This window comes from Oncorhynchus keta, chromosome 4 (genome assembly GCF_023373465.1).
Source record: "Oncorhynchus keta strain PuntledgeMale-10-30-2019 chromosome 4, Oket_V2, whole genome shotgun sequence".
Lineage (NCBI taxonomy): Eukaryota > Metazoa > Chordata > Actinopteri > Salmoniformes > Salmonidae > Oncorhynchus > Oncorhynchus keta.
Window position 1 is genome coordinate 290,567 of NC_068424.1, and position 19,398 is coordinate 309,964.

General features: G+C 42.9%; 1 protein-coding gene across 2 annotated transcripts in view; it reads right to left on the bottom strand.

Moving 5' to 3' along the window:
- Positions 1–12,479, bottom strand: part of LOC127916502 (LIM domain and actin-binding protein 1) — a 34,414-nt gene extending 21,935 nt beyond the window's left edge. The window contains exons 1-4 of one of the 2 annotated variants that reach the window (XM_052498500.1): positions 12,374–12,479; positions 8,544–8,724; positions 8,042–8,102; positions 7,183–7,938 (exon numbers count right to left, since the gene is read on the bottom strand). In XM_052498500.1, coding sequence (XP_052354460.1) covers positions 7,183–7,938; positions 8,042–8,102; positions 8,544–8,680 — 954 coding nt within the window. In that variant the 5' untranslated portion in view covers positions 8,681–8,724; positions 12,374–12,479. Of the gene's footprint in view, positions 1–7,182; positions 7,939–8,041; positions 8,103–8,543; positions 8,727–12,373 lie in introns of both variants that reach the window. The other variant, XM_052498509.1, reaches the window with a different exon arrangement.
- Positions 12,480–19,398: the final 6,919 nt, after the last annotated feature.

The following is a 19,398-nucleotide window of genomic DNA, read 5'->3' on the forward strand; positions in this document are numbered from 1 at the left end:
CCAGTAAAGTGATTAATCAATACACACGCACCTTTAGATTGGCTAACCTCCACACACCTGTAGACCAGTGGCGGCCCGTGCCATTTAAGATCAGGGAGGACGAGACATTTTTTTAATGAGCATGTCCTTATTTCTATTACAGTATATTGGATGACTGTCATTCATATTCCATTCACCCAGTTCAATGTAACATCGATAGGTTTAGGCTACTACATGATACTCAAATTTTCTGTATAACCATCAAGAGGTTGCTACAACCTAGCCTATGTGCACAGGTCGAGAGAAATATGTTAGTAATCAAGGTGACACATTCAATACCGCCTTGCACATTCTTGCCTGCATCTAGTTGATCTAGGGTGTTATCATTAATCCAAGTCGCAAACGAGAGTTTCTATTGGACAAATGCAGGTATGTTTATCCCCGTTAGGTTCCGTTTGTTTCCATTTAAGAAATGTTTTTCAACAGAATCCGCGGAATTAATACACCCCTGATCACACGCAAACACAGCTCCATTTCTTAGCAGCCACATACATGATCCCTTTGCTCATTGTATAATTCCTTCTGGCATCTATGCATCTATCTCTCACCTTTTCCCTATACTTGTGAACATCATTGCACAACACAAGAGCTGCCAGGCGAAAAAACACCTTTTCAAGCCAAACCTTCATACCATAACCACGAACTGCTACACACACAGCTGACATCGTTGTCACCATATTAGTTAGCTACCGTCACGCGTTAGTAAACCCGCTACAATCATGCAGTACAGTGTACAGTCAGAAAGCAGTTTAGCAGTTATACTGGTGGTCCCCATTGGTCCCCATCTCTCCTCATTGGTCCCCATCTCTCCTCATTGGTCCCCATCTCTCCTCATTGGTCCCCATTGGTCCCCATCTCTCCCCATTGGTCCCCATCTCTCCCCATTGGTCCCCATCTCTCCTCATTGGTCCCCATCTCTCCTCATTGGTCCCCATCTCTCCCCATTGGTCCCCATCTCTCCCCATCTCTCCCCATTGGTCCCCATCTCTCCCCATTGGTCCCCATCTCTCCCCATTGGTCCCCATCTCTCCTCATGAACCACCACACATTATATGTGTGAACCACCACACATTATAAACCGTGTGGTTCCAACCCTGAATGCTGATTGGTATATCAGACCGTAGACCACGGGTATGATTAAACTTGTATTTTTACTGCTCTAATTACGTTGGTAACCAGTTTATAATAGCAATAAGGCACCTCTGGGGTTTGTGGTAGATGGCCAATAATACCACGGTAAGGGCTGTGTCCAGGCACTCCACGATGCGTCGTGCATAAGAAGCCGCGGTATATAGGCCACACACCTCATCCCCTCGTGTCTTATTGCTTAATTATATGTGGGAGAATGTCAGATATATGCCAGTTTAATCTCTGGCATGTTGTAATCATTTACAGTATTTATAGTCAAGGGGTGTTGCCTTTGTTTCGCTCTAGTGGTTGCCTCACTCACTCTCACTCTCACACTAACCTGCCTAGTCAGTGAGTCAGTTGAACGAGAGCCAACTGAATTTTAAACCTCATCATCACGGTGAGCGAGTTATAAAGCAGAGGATAGGAGACACCAAGTTAAGTGGAGTGTAATGATATAATATATATATTTTTTAAACGTTTTAATGTAAAAGTCTGTTAGCATAGAAGCTAACATCAGCTAAAGTTAGCTCCAGTCAAGCTAGCCTGTTGTAGTCATGGCGACAGGACCAAGGAACGTCCACACGGTGTAAACATTATAACTAACAGTTTTAGGGATAATATGTTGAGAATTTACATGATGAAAATGTATCTAAGATGATAATGAATACCTAAGATGATAATTAATACCTAAGATGATAATGAATACCTAAGAGTATAATGAATACCTAAGATGATAATGAATACCTAAGATGATAATGAATACCTAAGATGATAATGAATACCTAAGATGATAATGAATACCTAAGATGATAATGAAGACCTAAGATGATAATGAAGACCTAAGATGATAATGAAGACCTAAGATGATAATGAATACCTAAGATGATAATGAATACCTAAGATGATAATGAATACCTAAGATGATAATGAAGACCTAAGATGATAATGAATACCTAAGATGATAATGAAGACCTTTTTGTGTTTTGGTATGTTGGTTATTTACAATTATAATTGAGAAGCCAAGTCAGTTGATTTAGAAAGAGACAACTGAAAACTGTATTGAAGAGAGAAGCACCTGATAAACGTTTTTTAAATCTTCAAGGTTTCAGACTCCCTTCATTCTTCTCACCATACCCTATCCAGGTCCCAAGGTTTAATAGGGTACACTACACCACTAGACCATGTCTGTTGAGGGTTTTCACTATGAGTTAATAGGGTACACTACTAGACCATGTATGTTGTGGTTTTTCTCTAAGAGTTAAAGGTGTTTGAGAGGGTACGAGGCCTACGCCTTGCCATTGCAGAGCTAGTAGTCCATGTTGCATTTTGTGAGAACCATAAATTACTATGTTTTTGGTCACTTTACCTGACAAATGGTGGGACACAGACATGGTCTAGTAGTGTAGTGTACCCTATTAACTCATAGTTAACGGTGAGACACAGACATGGTCTAGTAGTGTAGTGTACCCTATTAACTCATAGTTAACGGTGAGACACAGACATGGTCTAGTAGTGTAGTGTACCCTATTAACTCATAGTTAACGGTGAGACACAGACATGGTCTAGTAGTGTAGTGTACCCTATTAACTCATAGTTAACGGTGGGACACAGACATGGTCTAGTAGTGTAGTGTACCCTATTAACTCATAGTTAACGGTGAGACACAGACATGGTCTAGTAGTGTAGTGTACCCTATTAACTCATAGTTAACGGTGGGACACAGACATGGTCTAGTAGTGTAGTGTACCCTATTAACTCATAGTTAACGGTGAGACACAGACATGGTCTAGTAGTGTAGTGTACCCTATTAACTCATAGTTAACGGTGAGACACAGACATGGTCTAGTAGTGTAGTGTACCCTATTAACTCATAGTTAACGGTGAGACACAGACATGGTCTAGTAGTGTAGTGTACCCTATTAACTCATAGTTAACGGTGGGACACAGACATGGTCTAGTAGTGTAGTGTACCCTATTAACTCATAGTTAACGGTGAGACACAGACATGGTCTAGTAGTGTAGTGTACCCTATTAACTCATAGTTAACGGTGAGACACAGACATGGTCTAGTAGTGTAGTGTACCCTATTAACTCATAGTTAACGGTGAGACACAGACATGGTCTAGTAGTGTAGTGTACCCTATTAACTCATAGTTAACGGTGGGACACAGACATGGTCTAGTAGTGTAGTGTACCCTATTAACTCATAGTTAACGGTGAGACACAGACATGGTCTAGTAGTGTAGTGTACCCTATTAACTCATAGTTAACGGTGAGACACAGACATGGTCTAGTAGTGTAGTGTACCCTATTAACTCATAGTTAACGGTGAGACACAGACATGGTCTAGTAGTGTAGTGTACCCTATTAACTCATAGTTAACGGTGAGACACAGACATGGTCTAGTAGTGTAGTGTACCCTATTAACTCATAGTTAACGGTGAGACACAGACATGGTCTAGTAGTGTAGTGTACCCTATTAACTCATAGTTAACGGTGGGACACAGACATGGTCTAGTAGTGTAGTGTACCCTATTAACTCATAGTTAACGGTGAGACACAGACATGGTCTAGTAGTGTAGTGTACCCTATTAACTCATAGTTAACGGTGAGACACAGACATGGTCTAGTAGTGTAGTGTACCCTATTAACTCATAGTTAACGGTGAGACACAGACATGGTCTAGTAGTGTAGTGTACCCTATTAACTCATAGTTAACGGTGAGACACAGACATGGTCTAGTAGTGTAGTGTACCCTATTAACTCATAGTTAACGGTGAGACACAGACATGGTCTAGTAGTGTAGTGTACCCTATTAACTCATAGTTAACGGTGAGACACAGACATGGTCTAGTAGTGTAGTGTACCCTATTAACTCATAGTTAACGGTGAGACACAGACATGGTCTAGTAGTGTAGTGTACCCTATTAACTCATAGTTAACGGTGGGACACAGACATGGTCTAGTAGTGTAGTGTACCCTATTAACTCATAGTTAACGGTGGGACACAGACATGGTCTAGTAGTGTAGTGTACCCTATTAACTCATAGTTAACGGTGAGACACAGACATGGTCTAGTAGTGTACCCTATTAACTCATAGTTAACGGTGGGACACAGACATGGTCTAGTAGTGTAGTGTACCCTATTAACTCATAGTTAACGGTGGGACACAGACATGGTCTAGTAGTGTAGTGTACCCTATTAACTCATAGTTAACGGTGAGACACAGACATGGTCTAGTAGTGTAGTGTACCCTATTAACTCATAGTTAACGGTGAGACACAGACATGGTCTAGTAGTGTAGTGTACCCTATTAACTCATAGTTAACGGTGAGACACAGACATGGTCTAGTAGTGTAGTGTACCCTATTAACTCATAGTTAACGGTGAGACACAGACATGGTCTAGTAGTGTAGTGTACCCTATTAACTCATAGTTAACGGTGAGACACAGACATGGTCTAGTAGTGTAGTGTACCCTATTAACTCATAGTTAACGGTGAGACACAGACATGGTCTAGTAGTGTAGTGTACCCTATTAACTCATAGTTAACGGTGAGACACAGACATGGTCTAGTAGTGTAGTGTACCCTATTAACTCATAGTTAACGGTGAGACACAGACATGGTCTAGTAGTGTAGTGTACCCTATTAACTCATAGTTAACGGTGGGACACAGACATGGTCTAGTAGTGTAATTTTTTTAAATCACTGACTGGACTCTACCCACACACTGACTGGACTCTACCCACACACTGACTGGACTCTACCCACACACTGACTGGACTCTACCCACACACTGACTGGACTCTACCCACACACTGACTGGACTCTACCCACACACTGACTGGACTCTACCCACACACTGACTGGACTCTACCCACACACTGACTGGACTCTACCCACACACTGACTGGACTCTACCCACACACTGACTGGACTCTACCCACACACTGACTGGACTCTACCGACACACTGACTGGACTCTACCCACACTGACTGGACTCTACCCACACACTGACTGGACTCTACCCACACACTGACTGGACTCTACCCACACACTGACTGGACTCTACCCACACACTGACTGGACTCTACCCACACACTGACTGGACTCTACCCACACACTGACTGGACTCTACCCACACACTGACTGGACTCTACCCACACACTGACTGGACTCTACCCACACACTGACTGGACTCTACCCACACACTGACTGGACTCTACCAACACTGACTGGACTCTACCGACACACTGACTGGACTCTACCCACACACTGACTGGACTCTACCCACACACACTGACTGGACTCTACCCACACACTGACTGGACTAATAACCATGTTATTACCTGCTACTTCCTGTATATAACCATGTTATTACCTGGTACTCCCTGTATATAACCATGTTATTAGTGGGTTCAATCCCCGCGACCACCCATACGTAGAATGTATGCACACATGACTGTAAGTCGCTTTGGATAAAAGCGTCTGCTAAATGGCATATATTATTATATTATTATTATATTACCTGGTCCTATTACGTGGTCCTTCTGTAGCACAGTTGGTAGAGCATGGCGCTTGTAACGCCAGGGTAGTGGGTTCGATTCCCGGGACCACCCATACGTAGAATGTATGCACACATGCTTTGGATAAAAGCGTCTGCTAAGTGGCATATATTACCTCCCTGTATATAGCCATGTTACATGCTACTTCCTGTATATAACCATGTTATTACCTGGTACTTCCTGTGTATAACCATGTTATTACCTGGTACTTCCTGTGTATAACCATGTTATTACCTGGTACTTCCTGTATATAACCATGTTATTACCTGGTACTTCCTGTATATAACCATGTTATTACCTGGTACTTCCTGTATATAACCATGTTATTACCTGGTACTTCCTGTATATAATAATATATAGCCATGTTATTACCTGGTACTTCCTGTATATAGCCATGTTATTACCTGGTACTTCCTGTATATAACCATGTTATTACCTGGTACTTCCTGTATATAACCATGTTATTACCTGGTACTTCCTGTATATAGCCATGTTATTACCTGGTACTTCCTGTATATAACCATGTTATTACCTGGTACTTCCTGTATATAGCCATGTTATTACCTGGTACTTCCTGTATATAGCCATGTTATTACCTGGTACTTCCTGTATATAGCCATGTTATTACCTGGTACTTCCTGTATATAACCATGTTATTACCTGGTACTTCCTGTATATAGCCATGTTATTACCTGGTACTTCCTGTATATAGCCATGTTATTACCTGGTACTTCCTGTATATAGCCATGTTATTACCCGGTACTACCCACCTCTTCAAGGAATACCTAGGATAGGGTAAGTAATCCTTCTCACCCCCCTAAAAAGATTTAGATGCACTATTGTAAGTGGCTGTTCCACTGGATGTCATAAGGTGTATGCACCAATTTGTAAGTCGCTCTGGATAAGAGCGTCTGCTAAATGACTTAAATGTAATGTATGTACTTCCTGTATATAACCATGTTATTACCTGGTACTTCCTGTATATAGCCATGTTATTACCTCCCTGTATATAGCCATGTTATTACCTGGTACTTCCTGTATATAGCCATGTTATTACCTGGTACTTCCTGTATATAGCCATGTTATTACCTGGTACTTCCTGTATATAACTATGTTATTACCTGGTACTTCCTGTATATAGCCATGTTATTGTTATTTTGTTACTATTTCCTTTATTTTCTTATCTTACTTTCTAACTCTGCATTGTTTGGAAAGGGCTCGTAAGTAAGCATTTCATGTGACTGTCTACACCTGTTGTATTTGGGGCATGTGACTGTCTACACCTGTTGTATTTGGGGCATGTGACTGTCTACACCTGTTGTATTTGGGGCATGTGACTGTCTACACCTGTTGTATTTGGGGCATGTGACTGTCTACACCTGTTGTATTTGGGGCATGTGACAAATCAAAATGTGATTTGATTGTTTTGATTTGTTTGGCTCACCTGTGTAGTGACCTCCTCTCTAGCCGGGGATGCAGGTGCAGGTGAAGGTACGGCTTTCTCCTCTATAGGGCCCTTTCTCTCCTCCACCAACCCGTTGAAGGCTGGGGCCGCAGCTGCCATCTTGGGACGTGATGGTGTTTGGCCTACAGCTCCCATGATGCTCTTCACCTTCTCCTTGGTGACCTTTGACTCGAAGAGAGCCTTCAGGGCTCCGATACTCCCGGCCGGGTCGACTCTGGGAGAGGGGCCAGGGAGACTGGACATGGACTTACTGCGGGAGAGACTGGTCGACCTCTGGGACTTCTCCCCTGACAGGCTGGCCGACCCCTGGGACGTCTTTCCTAACAGGCTAGTTGACCCACGGGTCTTCTCTCTCACTTCTGACACACTGGGCTGGATCCTGGTCTTCTCTCTCACTTCTGACACACTGGGCTGGATCCTGGTCTTCTCTCTCACTTCTGACACACTGGGCTGGATCCTGGTCTTCTCTCTCACTTCTGACACACTGGGCTGGATCCTGGTCTTCTCTCTCACTTCTGACACACTGGGCTGGATCCTGGTCTTCTCTCTCACTTCTGACACACTGGGCTGGATCCTGGTCTTCTCTCTCACTTCTGACACACTGGGCTGGATCCTGGTCTTCTCTCTCACTCCGTTGTTTGTCATCAGGGACTCCAGCTCCTGTGCGCTCTCTGCCAGTTGTCTCCTTGTTTTCTCGCGGACGGTTGAGAAGGAGGTCTGATGCTTGGTTATCTGCTGGAGAAAGAATCAGAAGAAGAAGACAGGTGCTGCTTAGTGTCCATCCGGAGACAGTCGACAATCAGAAGTTGATGACATGAAATGTGGTGTGATGTTTTACCTCAGTCTTGTGCTCCACATGGTTCAGGGTAGGGACCTCTACTGAAGGGCTGGCTTGGTATCTGTTATGTGAACAAGACAAATCCCTCATCAATACTCTGTAAGCTTATTCACCAAAACAGACATTGCAATGCTCAAGCAATGCGGTGTGGGATGAAGTTTACCCCAGACATTGAAATGTCAGTGTTGCATGTCCCTCACCTAATGGTTAAGGTTAGTATTTGAGAAATGCCAGCTGGTCCCCTGTACCTATGGAGCTGGTCATGTGCTAAAAGCTGGGTCAGAGACCAGTACGTTTCAGTCAGTCAAAGGAATAGTTTCTCCTCCTTCGGTTTATTGTGAAGTCATTGAAAATAAAAGGAGGTTTTCATTGAATTGTGATTTTCAGTTTACTTCCTGAATTGACTGACTTCAATTGGAATTGACTTAAAACCTGGTGCCTATGGAGCTTGTAATTGAGTTAGTGGTTAAATGGTAAAGGTTCTGGTTCTGGTTCCTCTCACCTGGTCAACATCTGAGATACGGAGATGGACTTCATCCTGTCTCTAAACCCCGCCTCCGCCCAGGCAGGCTTGTCTCCGTCACCCATAGAGACGCTCCGTAGAGATTGGGCACGCCTCAGAACACTCCTCCCCTCCATGGCCGATGATGATGTCACAGCACCCCTTAATGATGTCACAGCACCTCTCAAAACACAGGACACCAAACCTCAACACCTGATCGACATGGAAGAGTCAGCTGTCATAGATAGCACTCATTGTTGGGAACAGAGTCTCACAGGAGAAGAATCAGTCTCCATTCACCAGATCAGTGTGGAGGAATCAGTCTCCATTCACCAGAACAGTGTGGAGGAATCAGTCTCCATTCACCAGAACAGTGTGGAGGAATCAGTCTCCATTCACCAGAACAGTGTGGAGGAATCAGTCTCCATTCACCAGGACAGTGTGGAGGAATCAGTCTCCATTCACCAGAACAGTGTGGAGGAATCAGTCTCCATTCACCAGAACAGTGTGGAGGAATCAGTCTCCATTCACCAGAACAGTGTGGAGGAATCAGTCTCCATTCACCAGAACAGTGTGGAGGAATCAGTCTCCATTCACCAGATCAGTGTGGAGGAATCAGTCTCCATTCACCAGAACAGTGTGGAGGAATCAGTCTCCATTCACCAGAACAGTGTGGAGGAATCAGTCTCCATTCACCAGAACAGTGTGGAGGAATCAGTCTCCATTCACCAGATCAGTGTGGAGGAATCAGTCTCCATTCACCAGATCAGTGTGGAGGAATCAGTCTCCATTCACCAGATCAGTGTGGAGGAATCAGTCTCCATTCACCAGAACAGTGTGGAGGAATCAGTCTCCATTCACCAGAGCAGTGTGGAGGAATCAGTCTCCATTCACCAGAACAGTGTGAAGGAATCAGTCTCCATTCACCAGAACAGTGTGGAGGAATCAGTCTCCATTCACCAGAGCAGTGTGGAGGAATCAGTCTCCATTCACCAGAACAGTGTGGAGGAATCAGTCTCCATTCACCAGATCAGTGTGGAGGAATCAGTCTCCATTCACCAGATCAGTGTGGAGGAATCAGTCTCCATTCACCAGAACAGTGTGGAGGAATCAGTCTCCATTCACCAGAACAGTGTGAAGGAATCAGTCTCCATTCACCAGAACAGTGTGGAGGAATCAGTCTCCATTCACCAGAACAGTGTGGAGGAATCAGTCTCCATTCACCAGAACAGTGTGAAGGAATCAGTCTCCATTCACCAGAACAGTGTGGAGGAATCAGTCTCCATTCACCAGAACAGTGTGGAGGAATCAGTCTCCATTCACCAGAACAGTGTGGAGGAATCAGTCTCCATTCACCAGAACAGTGTGAAGGAATCAGTCTCCATTCACCAGAACAGTGTGGAGGAATCAGTCTCCATTCACCAGAACAGTGTGGAGGAATCAGTCTCCATTCACCAGAACAGTGTGGAGGAATCAGTCTCCATTCACCAGAACAGTGTGGAGGAATCAGTCTCCATTCACCAGAACAGTGTGAAGGAATCAGTCTCCATTCACCAGAACAGTGTGGAGGAATCAGTCTCCATTCACCAGAACAGTGTGGAGGAATCAGTCTCCATTCACCAGAACAGTGTGGAGGAATCAGTCTCCATTCACCAGAACAGTGTGGAGGAATCAGTCTCCATTCACCAGATCAGTGTGGAGGAATCAGTCTCCATTCACCAGAACAGTGTGGAGGAATCAGTCTCCATTCACCAGAACAGTGTGGAGGAATCAGTCTCCATTCACGAGAACAGTGTGGAGGAATCAGTCTCCATTCACGAGAACAGTGTGGAAGAATCAGTCTCCATTCACCAGAACAGTGTGGAGGAATCAGTCTCCATTCACCAGAACAGTGTGGAGGAATCAGTCTCCATTCACCAGAACAGTGTGGAGGAATCAGTCTCCATTCACCAGAACAGTGTGGAGGAATCAGTCTCCATTCACCAGAACAGTGTGAAGGAATCAGTCTCCATTCACCAGAACAGTGTGGAGGAATCAGTCTCCATTCACCAGAACAGTGTGGAGGAATCAGTCTCCATTCACCAGATCAGTGTGAAGGAATCAGTCTCCATTCACCAGAGCAGTGTGAAGGAATCAGTCTCCATTCACCAGAACAGTGTGGAGGAATCAGTCTCCATTCACCAGAACAGTGTGGAGGAATCAGTCTCCATTCACGAGAACAGTGTGGAGGAATCAGTCTCCATTCACGAGAACAGTGTGGAAGAATCAGTCTCCATTCACCAGAACAGTGTGGAGGAATCAGTCTCCATTCACCAGAACAGTGTGGAGGAATCAGTCTCCATTCACCAGAACAGTGTGGAGGAATCAGTCTCCATTCACCAGAACAGTGTGGAGGAATCAGTCTCCATTCACCAGAACAGTGTGAAGGAATCAGTCTCCATTCACCAGAACAGTGTGGAGGAATCAGTCTCCATTCACCAGAACAGTGTGGAGGAATCAGTCTCCATTCACCAGATCAGTGTGAAGGAATCAGTCTCCATTCACCAGAGCAGTGTGAAGGAATCAGTCTCCATTCACCAGAACAGTGTGGAGGAATCAGTCTCCATTCACCAGAACAGTGTGGAGGAATCAGTCTCCATTCACCAGAACAGTGTGGAGGAATCAGTCTCCATTCACCAGAACAGTGTGAAGGAATCAGTCTCCATTCACCACAGCAGTGTGAAGGAATCAGTCTCCATTCACCAGAACAGTGTGAAGGAATCAGTCTCCATTCACCAGAACAGTGTGGAGGAATCAGTCTCCATTCACCAGAACAGTGTGGAGGAATCAGTCTCCATTCACCAGAACAGTGTGAAGGAATCAGTCTCCATTCACCAGAACAGTGTGGAGGAATCAGTCTCCATTCACCAGAACAGTGTGGAGGAATCAGTCTCCATTCACCAGAACAGTGTGAAGGAATCAGTCTCCATTCACCAGAACAGTGTGAAGGAATCAGTCTCCATTCACCAGAACAGTGTGAAGGAATCAGTCTCCATTCACCAGAACAGTGTGAAGGAATCAGTCTCCATTCACCAGAACAGTGTGGAGGAATCAGTCTCCATTCACCAGAACAGTGTGGAGGAATCAGTCTCCATTCACCAGATCAGTGTGGAGGAATCAGTCTCCATTCACCAGAACAGTGTGGAGGAATCAGTCTCCATTCACCAGATCAGTGTGGAGGAATCAGTCTCCATTCACCAGAACAGTGTGGAGGAATCGGTCTCCATTCACCAGAACAGTGTGAAGGAATCAGTCTCCATTCACCAGAACAGTGTGAAGGAATCAGTCTCCATTCACCAGAACAGTGTGAAGGAATCAGTCTCCATTCACCAGAACAGTGTGGAGGAATCAGTCTCCATTCACCAGAACAGTGTGGAGGAATCAGTCTCCATTCACCAGAACAGTGTGGAGGAATCAGTCTCCATTCACCAGAACAGTGTGGAGGAATCAGTCTCCATTCACCAGAACAGTGTGGAGGAATCAGTCTCCATTCACCAGAACAGTGTGAATATAATACATTACAGTACTCTACTATGATATTGTTACTGTTACAATGTTACAATGTAACTCTCAAAGACCAAACAATGCCTCTCCACTTTACTTGCTTTGGAATGATTAAGAGACAAGCGCATTCAGACACACAGCAGAGTTCGGCAGTGGAGTGAAACACTTCGTCATCAAAACAGATCAAAAATGCAGATAGTTGTTTGTCCATTGATTCAAATGAGGATTTGTTATTGTATATGATATATTACTCAACATCACACCATTATTATCAATCTGGCCTTTACCTTTAGTGAAGTCCGCTGGTCGTCTCTCCTCGTCGCAGTCAGAGGACACACGTTACGTACTGCTTCAAACCAGCGTCTCGGACCAAAGTCCTCTGTCCTTCCTTATTACAGCTGACGAGAGAATGTTTATAGGTTTACAACACAGATGGAATCTCTGCAGTCCAATAGCAGATGTACCCATGATGGTGACCAATAAAAAATACCCCGGAGCTTCCTCTTTTAAGATCCTCTCACCTTGATACAGGTACTATCATTAACTCTAGTATGCTGTATCAAAAGTAGAGTTGTGGAGACCCCGGTCCTCAAACGAGAGGTGTTTTAAGCACCCATTTTGACACTGTACTGTACAGTTACAGAGGGTTACTGAGGTAGGGTGACCAGGACGGCTGTGGAGGCAGTACCGTGTCACGGCCTTGGGCCCTTCTCTCTCTCTCTCTCTCTCTGCTCTGAACAGGAAGGTATGAATGAGGTTAGGTTTAAATGTGCTCTCTCTCACACTATTTAACTCTAACCCTTTGGCCCTATGGCCTGAGTACTCATTAACCTTCAGACATGTTTCTAGTTATTATGTAGTTATTATGTAGTTATTATCTAGTTATGTCGTTATTATGTAGTTATTATGTAGTTATGTAGTTATTACCTAGTTATTATCTAGTTATTATCTAATTATTATCTAGTTGTTATCTAGTTGTTATCTAGTTGTTATCTAGTTATTATCTAGTTATGTATTTGTTATCTAGTTGTTATCTAGTTATTATCTAGTTATGTAGTTATTATCTAGTTGTTATCTAGTTATTATCTAGTTATGTAGTTATTATCTAGTTATTATCTAGTTATGTAGTTATTATCTAGTTATTGTGTAGTTGTTATCTAGTTATTATCTAGTTATTATCTAGTTATCTGGTTATTATGTAGTTATTACATGGAATACAGTGCAGAACAGTGACCCTACAGAGAAATGGTTCATCTGGTGTCACAAACACATCTAACTGCACATTATTACTGCTGGGTCATTTCCTGCTGGGGGAGAGTTGTGTAGTTATTATGTAGTTATTATGTAGTTATTATCTAGTTATTATCTAGTTATGTAGTTATTATCTAGTTATTATGTAGTTATTATCTAGTTGTTGTGTAGTTATTATCTAGTTATTATGTAGTTATTATCTAGTTATTATCTAGTTATTATCTAGTTATTATCTAGTTATTATCTAGTTGTTGTGTAGTTATTATTTAGTTGTTGTGTAGTTATTATCTAGTTATTATCTAGTTGTTGTGTAGTTATTATCTAGTTGTTGTGTAGTTATTATCTAGTTATTATCTAGTTGTTGTGTAGTTATTATCTAGTTGTTGTGTAGTTATTATCTAGTTATTATCTAGTTGTTGTGTAGTTATTATCTAGTTGTTGTGTAGTTATTATCTAGTTATTATGTAGTTATTATCTAGATATTATCTAGTTATCTAGTTATTATCTAGTTGTTGTGTAGTAATTATCTAGTTATTACCTAGTTATTATCTAGTTATTATCTAGTTATTATCTAGTTGTTATCTAGTTGTTATCTAGTTGTTATCTAGTTATTATCTAGTTATGTATTTGTTATCTAGTTGTTATCTAGTTATTATCTAGTTATGTAGTTATTATCTAGTTGTTATCTAGTTATTATCTAGTTATGTAGTTATTATCTAGTTATTATCTAGTTATGTAGTTATTATCTAGTTATTGTGTAGTTGTTATCTAGTTATCTAGTTATTATCTAGTTATTATCTAGTTATCTGGTTATTATGTAGTTATTACATGGAATACAGTGCAGAACAGTGACCCTACAGAGAAATGGTTCATCTGGTGTCACAAACACATCTAACTGCACATTATTACTGCTGGGTCATTTCCTGCTGGGGGAGAGTTGTGTAGTTATTATGTAGTTATTATGTAGTTATTATGTAGTTATTATCTAGTTATGTAGTTATTATCTAGTTATTATGTAGTTATTATCTAGTTATTATCTAGTTATGTAGTTATTATCTAGTTATTATGTAGTTATTATCTAGTTGTTGTGTAGTTATTATGTAGTTATTATCTAGTTATTATGTAGTTATTATCTAGTTATTATCTAGTTATTATCTAGTTATTATCTAGTTGTTGTGTAGTTATTATCTAGTTGTTGTGTAGTTATTATCTAGTTATTATCTAGTTGTTGTGTAGTTATTATCTAGTTGTGTAGTTATTATCTAGTTATTATCTAGTTGTTGTGTAGTTATTATCTAGTTGTTGTGTAGTTATTATCTAGTTATTATGTAGTTATTATCTAGATATTATCTAGTTATTATCTAGTTATTATCTAGTTGTTGTGTAGTAATTATCTAGTTATTATCTAGTTATTATCTAGTTATTATCTAGTTATTATCTAGTTATTATCTAGCTGTTGTGTAGTTTAGTTATGCAGTTATTATGTAGTTATGTCGTTATTATCTAGTTATTATCTAGTTGTTGTGTAGTTCGTCTCTGTAACTACCACTCCTATGGTGCAGACCCTCTAGTCTCTGTAACTACCACTCCTATGGTGCAGACCCTCTAGTCTCTGTAACTACCACTCCTATGGTGAAGACTCTCTAGTCTCTGTAACTACCACTCCTATGGTGTAGACCCTCTAGTCTCTGTAACTACCACTCCTATGGTGAAGACTCTCTAGTCTCTGTAACTACCACTCCTATGGTGCAGACCCTCTAGTCTCTGTAACTACCACTCCTATGGTGCAGACCCTCTAGTCTCTGTAACTACCACTCCTATGGTGAAGACTCTCTAGTCTCTGTAACTACCACTCCTATGGTGTAGACCCTCTAGTCTCTGTAACTACCACTCCTATGGTGTAGACTCTCTAGTCTCTGTAACTACCACTCCTATGGTGCAGACCCTCTAGTCTCTGTAACTACCACTCCTATGGTGCAGACTCTGTAGTCTCTGTAACTACCACTCCTATGGTGCAGACTCTGTAGTCTCTGTAACTACCACTCCTATGGTGCAGACCCTCTAGTCTCTGTAACTACCACTCCTATGGTGTAGACCCTCTAGTCTCTGTAACTACCACTCCTATGGTGTAGACTCTCTAGTCTCTGTAACTACCACTCCTATGGTGCAGACTCTCTAGTCTCTGTAACTACCACTCCTATGGTGCAGACCCTCTAGTCTCTGTAACTACCACTCCTATGGTGCAGACCCTCTAGTCTCTGTAACTACCACTCCTATGGTGCAGACCCTCTAGTCTCTGTAACTACCACTCCTATGGTGCAGACTCTCTAGTCTCTGTAACTACCACTCCTATGGTGAAGACTCTCTAGTCTCTGTAACTACCACTCCTATGGTGCAGACTCTCTAGTCTCTGTAACTACCACTCCTATGGTGCAGACTCTGTAGTCTCTGTAACTACCACTCCTATGGTGTAGACTCTCTAGTCTCTGTAACTACCACTCCTATGGTGCAGACTCTGTAGTCTCTGTAACTACCACTCCTATGGTGCAGACTCTGTAGTCTCTGTAACTACCACTCCTATGGTGCAGACTCTCTAGTCTCTGTAACTACCACTCCTATGGTGTAGACTCTCTAGTCTCTGTAACTACCACTCCTATGGTGCAGACCCTCTAGTCTCTGTAACTACCACTCCTATGGTGCAGACTCTCTAGTCTCTGTAACTACCACTCCTATGGTGCAGACTCTCTAGTCTCTGTAACTACCACTCCTATGGTGCAGACTCTCTAGTCTCTGTAACTACCACTCCTATGGTGTAGACTCTCTAGTCTCTGTAACTACCACTCCTATGGTGAAGACTCTCTAGTCTCTGTAACTACCACTCCTATGGTGTAGACTCTGTAGTCTCTGTAACTACCACTCCTATGGTGTAGACTCTGTAGTCTCTGTAACTACCACTCCTATGGTGCAGACTCTGTAGTCTCTGTAACTACCACTCCTATGGTGCAGACTCTCTAGTCTCTGTAACTACCACTCCTATGGTGCAGACTCTCTAGTCTCTGTAACTACCACTCCTATGGTGCAGACTCTCTAGTCTCTGTAACTACCACTCCTATGGTGCAGACTCTCTAGTCTCTGTAACTACCACTCCTATGGTGTAGACTCTCTAGTCTCTGTAACTACCACTCCTATGGTGAAGACTCTCTAGTCTCTGTAACTACCACTCCTATGGTGTAGACTCTGTAGTCTCTGTAACTACCACTCCTATGGTGTAGACTCTGTAGTCTCTGTAACTACCACTCCTATGGTGCAGACTCTGTAGTCTCTGTAACTACCACTCCTATGGTGCAGACTCTCTAGTCTCTGTAACTACCACTCCTATGGTGCAGACTCTCTAGTCTCTGTAACTACCACTCCTATGGTGCAGACCCTCTAGTCTCTGTAACTACAACTCCTATGGTGTAGACCCTCTAGTCTCTGCAGCCCCCACTCTATTGTAGACTCTCTAGTCTCTGTAACTACCACTCCTATGGTGCAGACTCTCTAGTCTCTGTAACTACCACTCCTATGGTGCAGACTCTCTAGTCTCTGTAACTACCACTCCTATGGTGCAGACTCTCTAGTCTCTGTAACTACCACTCCTATGGTGCAGACTCTCTAGTCTCTGTAACTACCACTCCTATGGTGCAGACCCTCTAGTCTCTGTAACTACCACTCCTATGGTGCAGACTCTCTAGTCTCTGTAACTACCACTCCTATGGTGCAGACTCTCTAATCTCTGTAACGACCACTCCTATGGTGCAGACTCTCTAGTCTCTGTAACTACCACTCCTATGGTGCAGACTCTCTAGTCTCTGTAACTACCACTCCTATGGTGCAGACTCTCTAGTCTCTGTAACTACCACTCCTATGGTGCAGACCCTCTAGTCTCTGTAGCCCCCACTCTATTGTAGAGTCTCTAGTCTCTGTAACTACCACTCCTATGGTGCAGACTCTGTAGTCTCTGTAACTACCACTCCTATGGTGCAGACTCTCTAGTCTCTGTAACTACCACTCCTATGGTGCAGACCCTCTAGTCTCTGTAACTACCACTCCTATGGTGCAGACTCTCTAGTCTCTGTAACTACAACTCCTATGGTGTAGACCAGGGGTGTCAAACTCAAATACCCAGTGGGCCAAAATGTAAAACCTGAACAAAGTCACGGGCCAACATTGAACAAATTAACCTTTTAATATGGACCCAAACAAGTTTTGCTTTAACATTGAATATGGAACAAGCATCGCTTATTACCATACAATATATAATTTAATAGTGGAGACATGCAAAATCGAATTTTAAATGAAAAAACACATCAATGGCATTCATTTATTAAATAAATAAAATTTAAATAAAAATTGTATGCCTCTTTTCTATTTGCAGCCTTCTGATTTAAATACCAAAATCAACTTTTTCCACTGGCTAAAAATTTTACAAATAAAATGATAATAAATCAATCAACCATTCAAGCCCATGCCTTGTAGCAAGAAAAAGTGCATAAAGAAAACATTAATTATTGCACACTGGTCTAATCTGATGTGCCCAAGCCAGATACCTGGCATCTCTTCTTGGATGCTAGTTCATCAATGTCTGGGCTCAAGCTCTGAGCTGAAGAAATCCTCAGTATCGAGCGAAGATGTTCATCAGTCAGACGTCTCCTGTGAGTTGTTTTGGTCATCTTCATCGAGGAGAAAAGTTGCTCGCATAGATAAGTGCTGCCGAACATGGAGAGCATCTGAGCAGCTTGGGTGCGGAGCTGAGGCATTGTGTCAGGGATGAACCGTGGAAACTGTGCGGCGCCCACAGCATCATACTTTGACTTCAGCGTGTCGTTGCACTGGAGTTCAATCAGCTCCATTTGGATGTTGGTTGGTGCATTTTCCACATCAACTGCGAAGGGATTACTAAGCAGTTCAAACTTGCATTTCTGGGCATCAAAGTCGGCAAATCGCCGGCTAAACTCAGCGGCGAGAACACTGAGTTTTTCAGCAAACTGTGCGCATGGGAACACGGCGGTAGAGATCTGCGCTTTTATGGATTGGCAGCAGGGAAAATGGCAAGGGTTTCCTTGCAGCATCTGATTCTCCCACAGGCACAGTTTAGTTTTGAAGGCCCTCACTGCAGCGTACATGTCTGTGATGATGCGCCCCCGCCCCTGAAGCTGCAGGTTCAGCGCATCGAGATGGCTCGAGATGTCACAGAAAAAGGCCAGCTCACACAGGAACTTTTGCTCCCGGAGCTCTGCTGTATCCTTCCCTTTGGTTTCCAGGAATTGACATATTTCCTCACGCAGCTCGAAACATCTGTTCAGTACTCTTCCTCTGCTTAGCCATCTCACCTCTGTGTGATACGGCACGTCTGCGTATTCCAAACCACACTCCTCCAGAAAAGATTTAAACTGGCGGTGACCTTTGGCTCTTATAAAGTTAACTACCTGTGTTACTGTGGTCATAACATGTTCCATCTTTAGGGCTTTGGCACACAGTGCTTCCTGATGTATGATGCAGTGGTAAACAGTTAGCTCACCTGCACAGTTCCCTTCCCGCATCTTCTCCCGAACCATGCCCACCAGTCCACTCTTTTTACCGCACATCGCTGGCGCACCATCTGTCGTTAATCCAACGAGTTTATCCCACGGCAGCTTTATTTCAGTTACACATTTGGAAACCTCCTCAAAGATTTCCTTTCCTGTGGTTGTGCCATGCATTGATTTGAATCCTAATAGCTCCTCCGTAACACACAGATTTGAGTCCACTCCACGGATGAAGACTGACAGCTGAGCAGTATCAGATGCGTCGCAGCTCTCATCCACAGCGAGGGAGAACGCAACAAAATCTTTTCCCTTTTCCATCAGCTGGTCATACAGATTGGTGGCAAGATCACATGTGCGATCAGCTACTGTGTTCCTGCTCAGGCTCACGTTTGAAAATGCTTGTTTTTTCTCTGGGCATACGAGGTCACAAACCTTCATCATGCACTTTTTCATGAACTCTCCCTCATTAAAGGGCCGGGCTGATTTTGCGATCT